The sequence below is a fragment of the Oncorhynchus kisutch genome, linkage group LG28, assembly GCF_002021735.2.
Source record: "Oncorhynchus kisutch isolate 150728-3 linkage group LG28, Okis_V2, whole genome shotgun sequence".
Lineage (NCBI taxonomy): Eukaryota > Metazoa > Chordata > Actinopteri > Salmoniformes > Salmonidae > Oncorhynchus > Oncorhynchus kisutch.
The window spans coordinates 10,874,403-10,889,326 of record NC_034201.2 but is presented as its reverse complement, the minus strand read 5'-3'; the positions used below and the strand labels follow the sequence as shown (position 1 = coordinate 10,889,326).

The 14,924-nt window shown below is 41.6% G+C and overlaps 1 protein-coding gene across 30 annotated transcripts in view; it reads left to right on the top strand.

Moving 5' to 3' along the window:
• Positions 1-14,924, top strand: part of LOC109873156 (protocadherin gamma-C5) — a 125,626-nt gene that overhangs the window by 47,497 nt on the left and 63,205 nt on the right. For 2 of the 30 annotated variants that reach the window (XM_031808035.1, XM_031808021.1), the window contains exon 1: positions 503-3,050. The exons of 21 other annotated variants lie outside the window; for them this stretch is intronic. In XM_031808035.1, coding sequence (XP_031663895.1) covers positions 642-3,050 — 2,409 coding nt within the window. In that variant the 5' untranslated portion in view covers positions 503-641. Of the gene's footprint in view, positions 1-467; positions 3,051-4,896; positions 7,496-8,488; positions 11,034-14,924 lie in introns of those variants that run through there. 7 more of the 30 variants (XM_020464729.2, XM_020464726.2, XM_031808056.1 and 4 more) reach the window with 6 other exon arrangements.

The window sequence follows — 14,924 nt, the reverse complement described above, 5'->3', positions numbered from 1 at the left end:
CAGTTGTCAATTATCAAGCCTTTGGTCATTTATATTTTAAAATGCACCCAAAACAACCGAATTAATACACTAATATAATATATACATTGCATATTATTCAATGACAGAAAAGGTTACCCTCATTTCGGATACTCTATTGCCAAATCCTTAAAGTATGGTCGCTGTTCAGTTCTGAGACATTACCGACGCTTATAGCGCGCGTATCTTTTGCGCCAACCATGGAGAGTTAAGGCTCAAACCAAAATGGTGTTGACTGATGGAAAACTGGTGATTTTTTTTCTGGCTGACTTGTAGGCATGGCCAGTTTGGCAACATTTAAGTAGCATATTTTTACAGTAAGATATTGGAAATATCTTGTTCACTGTATATTCAGTAACTTTGTAGTGTTACTGCAATTTTTGTGAAAATACTCAATGTGTCGCTGTTCACCTTCTCTGGGTGAATGCACACTTGTGTCCCCACCCAGTAGATTAACATATACAGGGAGGAGACTTGTTTCGGCAGTGGGGAAAAAACAAAGCATTGACTAGTTTCAACATATCCTTGCTTGGAGAGAATATTGGAACTTGGACGACATTTGTTTTAATGGAATAACGAATTCTGTAAATCAACATCTTAAGGAAAGGACCGCTCCCACGTTGATGATGATGGATACAAGATTATCGGTCTCTGCCCTCGTTTTCTCCTCGGTTTTCTTTCTTGTTCTCCCTCGTAACACGTATGGAGACATGGGCTACTCTGCTCCCGAGGAAGCGAAGCGTGGATTTGTCATTGGAAATATAGCCAAAGATCTCGGGCTGGATGCGAAGAGATTCTCTGATCGCAAAGCTCGGTTGGATATGGATGGCATCAGTCGACGTTATTGTGACATCAACCTCGCGGCTGGCAACCTTATTGTGACTGAAAGAATAGATAGAGAGGAGCTGTGTGGTTCGAAGCTTACGTGTGCACTAAAATATGAGCTTGTGCTTGAAAACCCTCTGGAGCTGCATCGTATTACTGTGCAAATTCAAGACGTAAATGACAATTCACCTCGTTTCCCCAATGAACGCATGAATCTAGAAATAAGGGAATCGGCTGACAAAGGGGAGCGTTTTCCCTTAGACGAAGCTCATGATTCGGACATAGGATTAAACACCATGCAAAGCTATACGCTCGACAGGAATGAACATTTTGTTTTGGCCGTTCATACAAATAGAGATGGTGGGAAATACAGTGAGTTAGTGTTAGAAAAAGAGCTGGATCGAGAAAAGCAAGAGGAGGTGACGTTGTTACTTACTGCTGTTGATGGTGGGACTCCGCAGAGATCTGGTAGTGTAGTTATACACGTCACTGTGTTGGATGCTAACGATAATATCCCAGTATTTAGCCAGGACGTTTATAGAGTCAGTCTGACAGAAAATTCCCCTGTAGATTATGTAGTGGTAACTGTCAGCGCCACCGACGCAGATAAGGGTGCAAATGGGGAAGTGACGTATGACTTCAGTAGTATATCTGAAAAAGCATCGACGGTGTTTTCTATAGACAAAGGGACTGGTGTAATCAGAGTCGTCGGACCTGTGGACTTTGAGGAGAGGACAGATTATGAAATGCGCGTCCAAGCCAAAGATGGGTCAGGTTTAGCTTCTAACACAAAAGTAATCATAGATATAACCGATATAAATGATAATGCACCAGCGATATTCATTAAATCACTGAGCAATCTCATCCCCGAGAACGTGTTACCTGGAACAGAGGTGGGCATCATCAATGTACAGGATAAAGATTCAGAGGGAAATAGACAGGTCCGCTGCTCCATTCAACAAAATGTTCCTTTCAAACTAAACCCCTCAATCAAAAACTATTATTCTTTGGTAACAACAAGTGAATTAGACCGAGAGAAAATATCAGATTATAACATAACTATCACTGCCACTGACGAGGGGTCTCCACCTTTATCCTCCTCAACGACGATTCATGTATCTGTGTCAGACGTGAATGACAATCCTCCTGCGTTTGAAGAACAATCCTACAGTTCCTATGTGACTGAAAATAACAAGCCTGGCTCCTCTATGTGTTCTGTTACTGCCAGAGACCCAGACTGGAGACAGAACGGTACAGTGGTCTATTCTCTATTGCCTAGTGATGTGAACGGTGTTCCGGTGTCCTCATTTCTATCCATTAACGGAGACACGGGGGTGATCCATACTGTGAGAACATTTGATTATGAACAGTTTAGGAGCTTCAAGGTCCACGTTGTAGCCAGAGACAATGGTTCTCCTCCACTCAGCAGTAACGTGACAGTGAGTGTCTTCATAACAGATGAGAATGATAACTCTCCCCAGATATTATACCCTGCTCCAGCAGGGAACTCCTTGATGACTGAGATGGTCCCCAAAGCTGCTCTGGCGGGGTCACTGGTTTCCAAGGTGATAGCTGTGGATGCTGACTCTGGACAAAACGCGTGGCTTTCATATCACATCGTGAAATCGACTGATCCGGGACTTTTCACTATTGCTCTCCACAGTGGAGAGATCAAGGCACAGCGGGACATTTCTGAATCTGACAGTATGAAGCAGAACCTTGTTATATCAGTGAAAGATAACGGGCAGCCCTCTCTCTCTACAACCTGTGATGTATATTTACTCATATCAGATAACTTGGCTGAAGTTCCAGAACTGAAAGACATGACTTATGAAGATAGTTCCAAACTAACTTCCTATTTGATCATTGGTCTGGTCTCTGTCTCCACCTTTTTCCTGACTTTCATTATTCTCATCCTGGCCGTGAAGTTCTGCCGCAGTAGAAAGCCTAGAATGTTGTTTGATGGAGCAGTCGCCATTCCCAGCGCGTATTTCCCTCCCAACTATGCAGAGGTGGATGGAGCTGGAACTCTGCGCAGTTCTTACAATTATGATGCATACCTGACAACGGGCTCACGCACCAGTGACTTCAAGTTTGTGAGATCTTACAATGACAGCACCCTGCCTGCTGATGTTACACTTAAGAGGAGTCAAATCGAGTGTTTGGGAGAAAGTATAGTCAATCTAAACAACGTGGGGAATACTGAGGTGAGATTATAAACCTTATTTGGGTATTGATTGACCATTTATTTTATGAAACAACTATATATATATATATATTTAAAATATATATATTTCACCTTTATTTAACCAGGCAGGCCAGTTGAGAACAAGTTCTCATTTACAACTGGGACCTGGCCAAAATAAAGCAAAGTAGTGCGACAAAAACAACAACACAGAGTTACACATGAAGTAAACGTAGTCAACAACACAATAGACAAATCAATGTACAGTGTGTGCAAATGTAGAAGAGTAGTGAGGTATGGCAATAAATAGGCCATGGAGGCGAAATAATTACAATTTAGCATTAACACTGGAGTGATAGATGTGCAGATGATGATGTGCAAGTAGAGATACTGGGGTGCAAAAGAGCAATAGGGTAAGTAATAATATGGGAATGATCGTGACCACAAGTTTGTCAGATATTTCAATTTGGTCGCTGTGCTGGCTCATCAGACACGGCAACGTTTTTAAATTGACTGAATTTAGGAGTTTCCACTGTTATAATGTGCTTTCCAAAACATACGGATTTTGTCCAGGGTTTAATCAATTTCAAACAATTTTACTCAAGTATCTGATTCCCGGGCAGGGTGCCATACCTGCGGACTTCTTTGATTACGTTGTAATGCAGGACACATGCTTACAATTACAACTTTGAAGTGCTTCGTTTGTCATTTTAAACGCAGGACACAGGTTTACCTTTTAACTCTTTGAAATCAAATCAAATCAAATTTTATTTGTCACATACACATGGTTAGCAGATGTTAATGCGAGTGTAGCGAAATGCTTGTGCTTCTAGTTCCGACAATGCAGTAATAACCAACAAGTAATCTAACTAACAATTCCAAAACTACTGTCTTATACACACAAGTGTAAGGGGATAAAGAATATGTACATAAAGATATATGAATGAGTGATGGTACAGAGCGGCATAGGCAAGATACAGTAGATGGTATCGAGTACAGTATATACATATGAGATGAGTATGCAAACAAAGTGGCATAGTTAAAGTGGCTAGTGATACATGTATTACATAAAGATGCAGTAGATGATATAGAATACAGTATATACGTATACATATGAGATGAATAATGTAGGGTATGTAAACATTATATTAGGTAGCAGTGTTTAAAGTGGCTAGTGATATATTTTACTCAATTCCCATTTGAAGTGTTCTGTCTCTGTAAAAAGACGGGCTTGGTCTAAGGCTGCTGCCATAAGAAAACAGATTCGCCGTTTGTTGGATAGCAATTTGCAGCAGCACATTTTATTCTCCCACTAACGTTTGGTATCAGAGATAAAGTAAATGGGCTATTGCGGCGGCCCTGTTTCAGCACTGGACAGCGACCAGACATTGAGAATCTGGCAATGGAGTCTCCAGGATGTTCATTGTTGTGGGTGATTAAAAAAATATATAAATGACCAAAGCCTTGATAATAAATAACTGTTTTTCAATAATGTGATTTGAGAAGTTTTAAAATATAGGCCTAAATAATATAACCTATTCTTACATCCTAAACTACCGTGACATTTTCATTTGTTTTCCTCAGTTGCTTCTGAATTATAGATAGATATTGTCTGGGGGTTCAATAAGACAACGGGGAAAAAATAAATCGACTGATTCAACACTGGTGACTTGTTCTGTCTATAAACTGCACTGTTGGCATGCAGGTATGGCAATATTTAACTATAGCACATTTTACGATAAGATATTGAATGAATCTTGCTCAATGTACCGTATATTCAGTAACTTTGTAGTGTTATTGCAATTTTTATGAAAATACTCAATGTGTCGCTGTTCACCTTCTCTGGCAGAATGCATGATTGTGTCCCCACCCAGCAGATTACCATATACAGGGAGGAGACTTGTTTCTGCAGTGGGGAAAAACGTCGCATTGACTGGTATCAACATATATCGTTGCTTGGACAGAATTTAGATTGTAACTTTGGATACATATTTTGTGGCATAACGAATTTGGTAAATCACCATCTTAAGGATAGGAGTATCAAACGTTCCAACGTTGATGATGGTGGTCAAAATATTTTTGCTCTCTGCCGTCAAACTCTGCTCGGTTTTCTTTCTTGTTCTCCCTCACACCACGCATGGAGACATGAGCTATTCTTCACACGAGGAAGCTAAGCGTGGATTTATCATTGGGAATATAGCCAAGGATATCGGACTGGATGCGAAGAGATTATTTAATCGCAAAGCTCGGTTGGATATGGATGATAACAGTAAACGATATTGTGACATTGACCTCGCTGCGGGCAACCTTATTGTGACGGATAGAATAGATAGAGAGGAGCTGTGTGGTTCGAAACTTACGTGTGCACTAAAATATGAACTTGTGGTTGAAAACCCTCTCGAGCTTCATCGTATCACTGTGCAAATTCAAGACGTAAACGACAACTCTCCTAGATTTCCTAATGAGCGCATGAATCTAGAAATTACAGAATCGGCTGATAAAGGTCGACGTTTTCCCTTAGACGAAGCGCATGATGCAGACATAGGATTAAACGCAGTGCAAAGCTATATACTCGAGAGGAATGAACATTTTGTTTTGGCCGTTCATACAAATAGAGATGGTGGGAAATACAGTGAGTTAGTGTTAGAAAAAGAGCTGGATCGAGAAAAGCAAGAGGAGGTGACGTTGTTACTTACTGCTGTTGATGGTGGGACTCCGCAGAGATCTGGTAGTGTAGTTATACACGTCACTGTGTTGGATGCTAACGATAATATCCCAGTATTTAGCCAGGACGTTTATAGAGTCAGTCTGACAGAAAATCCCCCTTTACATTCTGTAGTGGTAACTGTCAGCGCCATTGATGCAGATAAGGGTGCAAATGGGGAAGTGACGTATGACTTCAGAAGTATATCTGATAAAGCATCATCAATTTTTTCTATAGACAAAGGGACTGGTGTGATCAGAGTCGTTGGACCTGTGGACTTTGAGGAGAGGACAGATTATGAAATGCGCGTCCAAGCCAAAGATGGGTCAGGTTTAGCTTCTAACACAAAAGTAATCATAGATATAACTGATATAAATGACAATGCACCATTAATATTGATCAAATCACTTAGCAATCCCATCCCTGAGAACGTGTTACCTGGAACAGAGGTGGGGATTATTAATATACAGGATAAAGATTCAGAGGGAAATAGACAGGTCCGCTGCTCCATTCAACAAAATGTTCCTTTCAAACTAAACCCCTCAATCAAAAACTACTATTCTTTGGTAACAACTAGTGAATTAGACCGTGAGATAATATCAGATTATAACATAACTATCACCGCCACTGACGAGGGGTCTCCACCTTTATCCTCCTCAACGACGATTCATGTATCTGTGTCAGACGTGAATGACAATCCTCCTGCGTTTGAAGAACAATCCTACAGCGCCTATATGACTGAAAATAACAAGCCGGGCTCCTCTATGTGTTCTGTTACTGCCAGAGACCCAGACTGGAGACAGAACGGTACAGTGGTCTATTCTCTATTGCCCAGTGAGATGAATGGTGTTCCGGTGTCCTCATTTTTATCCATCAACGGAGACACGGGAGTGATGCACGCAGTGAGAGCATTTGATTATGAGCAGTTTAGGAGCTTTAAGGTCCATGTTGTAGCCAGAGACAATGGTTCTCCTCCACTCAGCAGTAACGTGACTGTGAGTGTCTTCATAACAGATGAGAATGATAACTCTCCCCAGATATTATACCCTGCTCCAGCAGGGAACTCCTTGATGACTGAGATGGTCCCCAAAGCTGCTCTGGCGGGGTCCCTGGTTTCCAAGGTGATAGCTGTGGATGCTGACTCTGGACAAAACGCGTGGCTTTCATATCACATCGTGAAATCGACTGATCCGGGACTTTTCACTATTGGTCTCCACAGTGGAGAGATCCGGGCACATCGGGACATTTCTGAATCTGACAGAATGAAGCAGAACCTTGTTATATCAGTGAACGATAACGGACAGCCCTCTCTCTCTACAACCGGTTATGTGTATTTACTCATATCAGATAACTTGGCCGAAGTTCCAGAACTGAAAGACATGACTTACGAAGATAGTTCCAAATTAACTTCCTATTTGATCATTGGTCTGGTCTCTGTTTCCACCTTTTTCCTGACTTTCATTATTCTCATCCTGGCCGTGAGGTTCTGCCGCAGTAGAAAGCCCAGAATGTTGTTTGATGGAGCAGTCGCCATTCCCAGCGCGTATCTCCCTCCCAACTATGCAGAGGTGGATGCAGCTGGAACTCTGCGCAGTTCTTACAATTATGACGCATACCTGACAACGGGCTCACGCACCAGTGATTTCAAGTTTGTCAGATCTTACAATGACAGCACACTGCCTGCTGATGTTACACTGAAGAAACCAGTTGAGCCTTTTGGCGAAAGTATAATTACTCTGAACAATGCAGAAAATTGTGATGAGGTAAGATAACAGTGTGCTGATATCATTTATCGAATTGTCATATTTAAATGTGAGTTCGGTGTGCTCGGCGTAGCCTATTTAATTCGATACATGTCAATTGTTTTAGTTTGTTTACTTTGTGCCATCGTTGGTTTTGCTCCTCGCTCTAATAAGAACTATGTCCATGACAATCAGTGTCGCACTCCTAAATCATTTCTGAACATAGTGAAACTTGAATGGGTAGCCAAAGGCTCTAAATATTTGCCAACAGTGGCTTTCTTTCATTCTTTTCTGTGGTGTCTACACAACATTTAAGAGATCGTATGGTAGCCGTTCGCCCTTTCGAGGTCTTTGGTGTTTCAGCACCACTATTGTGGATAGCGACTACCATTCTGCAGGCTTCTGCAATGGAATGACTAAAGCTATCTGTAGTTAAACTTTTTTTCTGGTCTTGTGTTTTTCTAATGAAATCATTATTTCATTAGATGTGTATTTATTTTGCATATCATTCAAGGTGTAATGTAGTTTTTCTTTAAAAAAAACACGAATCTTATTCAGTTTTTAAACCAGAGCATACAGACGTTTATAAAATAAGGATTCACTTAAGACCATACAGTGAATATAGATTTGATTTAGTATCACGTTTGTTTGCTTCAGCACCCTGCTGCTGTTTTTTTTTATTTTTCGTGATATTTACCAACTTCTCTAGAAATCTTCTATAGTCCTATAGCGGATCTAATGATAGGAGGCTACATCTCACTTTGATAGTTCCCTATAATATAAAGCTTATGAAGTGTAGGCTATCGATTGTTTCTTCAATTGTCAAACATTGAGAAATGGGTTTCTAAGCTCCCTGCGCCCCAACTCCACACCTTTTTTGGGCCGTTTTTTGTTGTTGTTGTTGTCAGTAAATGCAGTGTTGAATGAAATACTCAGTGTGTCGCTATATACCAACCTTGAACTAATATATGTATCTCTCCTCCCACAACTGTAATATTCAAAAGCAAGAAAACACCCAACTGCGTCACATAACATCGTAGGAGAATCTGGATGTATGCAATGCTTATTTTCTCTTCGTTTAGCCAACCGTTTGAATAATTATCCATCACGAACAACTGGCCTATTCTGTGAATTATCTCTGTCTTCCAGGCATATGTCGAAGATGGGACACTATGGTTTCTCGCTCTCAATACTCTGTGTGACACTGCTTTCTCTGTCCGAACTGCACCATAGCCATGGAGATATAAACTACTCTATACCGGAAGAGCTGAAACGTGGATCATTGATCGGAAATATAGCCAAGGATCTGGGGCTGGATGCTAAGAGAATGTCAGCTCGTGACGCTAGGTTAGACTTGGACGGCAGCAGTCGACGCTACTGTGATATCAACGCTAACTCGGCGGATTTGATTGTCGCTGAAACAATAGACAGAGAAGAGCTGTGCGGCCCAAGGGGTTCATGCGCTTTGAAATACGAGCTGGTGCTTGAAAATCCTTTAGAGTTGCACCGTGTTATTGTTCAAATCCAGGATTTAAATGATAATTCACCTCGATTTCCAAGTGAACGCATACAATTAGAGATAGTAGAGTCGGCTGTGAAAGGGCAACGCTTTCCCTTAAACGAAGCCCATGACGCAGACATTGGATTAAATGCAGTTCAAAGCTATACGCTGGAGAGGAATGACCATTTTGTTTTGGCTGTTCATACAAATAGAGACGGTGGGAAATATGGCGAGTTAGTTTTGGAGAAGGAATTAGATCGAGAAGAACAGCAAGAGGTGACATTGTTACTTACTGCGGTTGATGGTGGGACTCCGCAGAGATCTGGTACTGTAGTTATACACGTTACTGTGTTGGATGCTAATGACAATATTCCAGTGTTTAGTCAGGACGCCTATAAGGTCAGTCTACCAGAAAATTCTCCTTTGGATACCGTAGTAGCTACAGTTAGTGCCACGGATCCTGACGAGGGACACAATGGGGAAGTGAGCTACGATTTCAGTCGAATATCTGATAAAGCAGCGAGGCTATTTTCCGTTGAAAAGAAGACTGGAAAAATGAAAGTCATTGGACCAATAGATTTTGAAACAGAAACATATTATGAAATGCGTATCCAGGCGCAAGACGGATCAGGGTTGGTTTCCAACACAAAAGTAATTGTCGAAATCACAGATGTAAATGACAATGTACCTGTGATATTCCTAAAATCTTTAAAAAATCCCATCCCTGAGAACGTGTTAACTGGCACAGAGGTGGGCATCATCAATGTACAGGATAAAGACTCGGAGGGAAATAAACAGGTCCACGTCTCCATTCAACAAAATGTTCCTTTCAAACTAAACCCCTCAATCAAAAACTATTATTCTCTGGTAACAACTAGTGAACTAGACCGAGAGATAATATCAGATTATAACATAACTATCACTGCCACTGACGAGGGGTCTCCACCTTTATCCTCCTCAAAAACGATTAATTTATCTGTGTCAGACGTGAATGACAATCCTCCTGCGTTTGAAGAACAATCCTATAGCACCTATGTGACTGAAAATAACACGCCTGGCTCCTCTATGTGTTCTGTTACTGCCAGAGACCCAGACTGGAGACAGAACGGCACAGTGGTCTATTCTCTATTGCCCAGTGAGATGAATGGTGTTCCGGTGTCCTCATTTCTATCCATTAACGGAGACACGGGGGTGATCCACGCAGTGAGAGCATTTGATTATGAGCAGTTCAGGAACTTCAAAGTCCACGTTGTAGCCAGAGACAATGGTTCCCCTCCACTCAGCAGTAACGTGACAGTGAGTGTCTTCATAACAGATGAGAATGATAACTCTCCCCAGATATTATACCCTGCTCCAGCAGGGAACTCCTTGATGACTGAGATGGTCCCCAAAGCTGCTCTGGCGGGGTCACTGGTTTCCAAGGTGATAGCTGTGGATGCTGACTCTGGACAAAATGCGTGGCTGTCATATCAGATCTTGAAATCGACTGATCTGGGACTTTTCACTATTGGTCTCCACAGCGGAGAGATCAGGGCCCAGCGGGACATTTCTGAATCTGACAATATGAAGCAGAACCTTGTTATATCAGTGAAAGATAACGGACAGCCCTCTCTCTCTACAACCTGTGATGTATATTTACTCATATCAGATAACTTGGCTGAAGTTCCAGAACTGAAAGACATGACTTATGAAGATCGTTCCAAACTAACTTCCTATTTGATCATTGCACTGGTCTCTGTCTCCACCTTTTTCCTGACCTTCATTATTCTCATTCTGGCCATGAGGTTCTGCCGCAGTAGAAAGCCTAGAATGTTGTTTGATGGAGCAGTCGCCATTCCCAGCGCGTATTTCCCTCCCAACTATGCAGAGGTGGATGGAGCTGGAACTCTGCGCAGTTCTTATAACTATGATGCATACCTGACAACGGGCTCACGCACCAGTGACTTCAAGTTTGTCAGATCTTACAATGACAGCACCCTGCCTTCTGATTTAACACTAAGGAAGAGCCCAGATGAAACCAGTGAAGCTCTTGAGAGTGGATCAAAATATTCAACTATGGTAATGTAACATTTTTCAAATTAAAAGCGTCTTTCTGAGGTCGAGCAGTGGTGGGATGAGGGAGAGAAGACATTTATATTTGTTTGGTCTGCTTGCTTACTGTGTGTGATGATCTGTACTAGAACTCCTTCATCCCAGCCCTTTGGCTGGTGGTGGTGGAGCGGAGGGCAAAGTTCACTGAAAATAGTATAGAAACATATTTAATTCCCCTTGACCTTGGCTGTTTGCTTCATTTGACCACTGAAGCGACACCTGGGTTAGTCATCCTGGAATTCCATCTCACCTGTTTTCACACTTACCTTGTATTGGAAGAGGTTCAAGACTCATTCTGGAGATGGACAGAATTCTTTCAAATTTAGATTGTTTTAACCGTTGTTGAATGCATATCAGGCAGGAGTAATTGTCAAACGTCTGCCTGAGTATTTGTTCTGCCGTGAAAACATAAGAAACTTTATCAAGTAAGCTAACTGTGGAATACATCTTTAATATCTAACTGTGTGAATGCCAGTTATTTTTCAGGAAAATCTTGCTGGTGATATTTGTGTACATTTCTATTGTCTTTGACAACCGAGGGCAAGCTTATCTACTCTGGTCTCCAGCCTAGATGCGAAAATGGCAATTTGAAGGTCACCCCAGGGTCATAATGGCACCATTCAAGTACATAATGAAGAATGTTCCAGCCAAGAAAGGCTATTTGTCACTCAAAACCAGCCTCTGTGTAAAGTGAGCACAGAGAAAGTGACACTAGTGGCACAAGCCTACAGCTTTAAGGCCCATGGAGAGAATGAACGAGAGTATGAATACATGCATTTTGTTACTTCATAGCAGCTTTATTACCATCAGTAGAGATGTAGCTGCTTTAAGTGTTCGGAAAGTGGAGATGTCCATAAAATGCTTAACACCATTCTGCTATGGGTCATTCTTCTTGTAAGTGTGTGAAATGAAACGCAAATGGGACACAGCATTTAAACCTGTTATGTTTTTAACACTTTCTTTCATTTGTTTCTTGTTTTTTCACGCTCTCCCATTGGACCATTACTTGGGCTCTGAAGGTATGATATGTTTTTTTCTTCCTCTCTACTTGTAGACACCGACACAAATGAAGGTCTCCCACGGTATTGGTTGGCTCGTACAGTCACAAGGGTTGACATGTAGGCCTACACGATGTGGCTGACAGATACACTACTTCAGACACTTTACACTGGCTTACGTCAACAATGCACGTAGATGCTAAGTCTAGTGTTCTCGCTGCTGCCAGCTCTCACAGTCTCACGTCAGAACTAGACGTTCATCCATGTTTCTCAAACATTAGTACTGACTTATATCACGGTTGATCTGGCTGCGTATTCAATCATTTTCAGGTTGATTGAATACATGTCTTACTGTGTAACTCTTTTCATGATTAACTGTCTGTCAGCGGTTCCCTCTCTTTCTTCAACATTGACCATTGTCCATTGACCATCTCAAGCACACTGCTGACACAGTAATATACAACCCAGTAATAACACGAACACACCTTACCATTTGCACACATCTCAGCAGTACATGACATTCCTCGCCATAAACACACAAAACATTGTATTGAGGAGACAGCCCAGTAGTGGCCCAGAAAGCAAAATCACTCACACACAGCCTACCAGTAACACAAAGTGTACTGCCCACTGAACTTCACACAGCTCAGCACTACAGACAAACATACACACACACACTGCAGCGAGACTACTCTGCTCAGCACTGGCACACAATTCTAAAGTAGGTTCTAAAGTAGGTCAGGAGAATTATGTATGTAGCTCCTCAGCCCTCCGTATCTGCTCAAAGATATCTCTTATTCATTTCCTTCTTCTTCATCTGAACGGAAGGCCTATCTCTTTCTGTGTGTATAACTATATAACCCATTGGTCTATGATATATAACAATGTATATCATCTATATTTTATACACAAAACTGGTAATGGAATTTCAGTTGTGATATTGGAAGAGGTGCATCATGTCTGCCATGATTGTGATTGTGATGTATAGACAAGCCTCCGTAGGTATCAATGTCCTTGGGACTTAAAGGAATGGAGAGGGGCATAGCTGTGGGGTGTTGGGTGTGTAACTCTGCAGCAGGATGTGTGTAGATTTTTTGGGGGCACATGTGGAGCTTGTGTTTTGGAAATAGGGCTTCATGCTTCACTGCTTTGACACACTGTCTGGCTCATCCTGTGATGACCTCTGACCTTGGTCTGTGGGAGGAGTCCTGTTGGCCTCTCAGTTTCACCCCCAGTTACATGGAAATAAAGGGGATGAAATGGTGGATAAAACATTACCTACAACTGTTCTGATTTTGAGACTTGGGGTAAATATTTTTGTAATGTGCATTATGCAGTCAGGGTTCAACACATGTTGCCATTTCGATTTGCTGGTGATCATCTTTTTATCATTTTTATTTGGTGACACAGTTGCAGCATGCACCATTTTCATCATGAAATAGTTTTTGTATTTCATGGCCTAAAAGAAGATCTAGTTTAGTTGGTTTGATAGTCTGCCTTTCAATTTGCAACTGGTGCTCTCCATGGTGCTGAAATACCAAACGTGCTACATTCAAGGAGCTGTTTGTGTCTTTGGCTTTTACGGCGTCATTGTAAGTTTTTTTTTGGAAGACAGTATTGTGACAAGTGTTTGCTGACAACAGAAAAAGATACATGACCTGATTCATGTTCAAGTATTCAAAATGACACTAGTGACAATTGGCCAATTGTTGATACTGATCTCGACTGATCTATAATTGTTTTGCTTGTGATATTAATTCTGATAGTAATAGTAAGTCTCCCTCTAATATAATGTTTTACTGTAGTATTTCTTCACCCACACCCCATGTCCATAACCTTTTTAGAGCTGTCATCACAATAATATTCCACCTGCTGATGTGGTTATATAATGCACCAGTCTTTGTTTAGCTCTGTGTGTAGCAGTACCAACATGATGCCAGTCTGTGCTCTGGACTCTGGGTGCTGCTGTTGAACAGGAAGACGAGTTATAAGCCACAAATGCTGTACATCTCCCATCTGAGTAATTCATACGAGCCAAAAACAACAGTTGGGGCAGATTTCTAGAATCAAACTCAAATGAAAACCGACACAGATGATTTAAAAGGACTACAGGGGGAGTTGTGCATGATATATTTAGCTTTTTTCTCAATGTTTAAGAGCAGGCAATATTGAACGCCATAATGGTATGGATGATTGGGCTCCAGAGTGGTGCAGCGGTCTAAGCCACTGCATCTCAGTGCTAGAGGCGTCACTACAGACCCTGGTTCGATTCCAGGCTGTATCACAACCGGACGTTATTGGGAGTCCCATAGGGCGGTGCACAATTGGCCCAGCGTTGTCCGGGTTAGGGTTTGTCCGGGATAGGCCAAAGTTGTAAATAAGAATTTGTTCTTAAATGACTTGCATAGTTAAATAAATAAAAAATTGCTAATTGTGTGTGTGCGATAATGTCTGAGAAGCTGGTGTTTGGAGGATAAGATATAGCCCCGACACAAATGTAAGGTTGCTGCCATGGCCGGCTGTTCATTCTATCGGTTCAGTTGCTAGAGACGTGACCCAGTCGTCCAGGCTTTTTGTTCTGTATCTATGGACTCGACCATACTGGCTAGCAACGTTCTTATCCCTTGCTTGCTAGCTAGCCAACTACGGCTAACATACAGTCACGTCAAACAATGCAGCCATAATAACAACAAAGTAGCTGCATTTGCATTTGTTTAAGCTGTTTTCTAATTATATTTATTTAGGACATCCATAACAATGAACTAATGAAGCGTGATTTCACCTGGCATTGAAAATGTGCTAGCCAACAACACAGCTAACACAATCACTTCAAATAGAAGCTGGAAATACTGCAAACTAG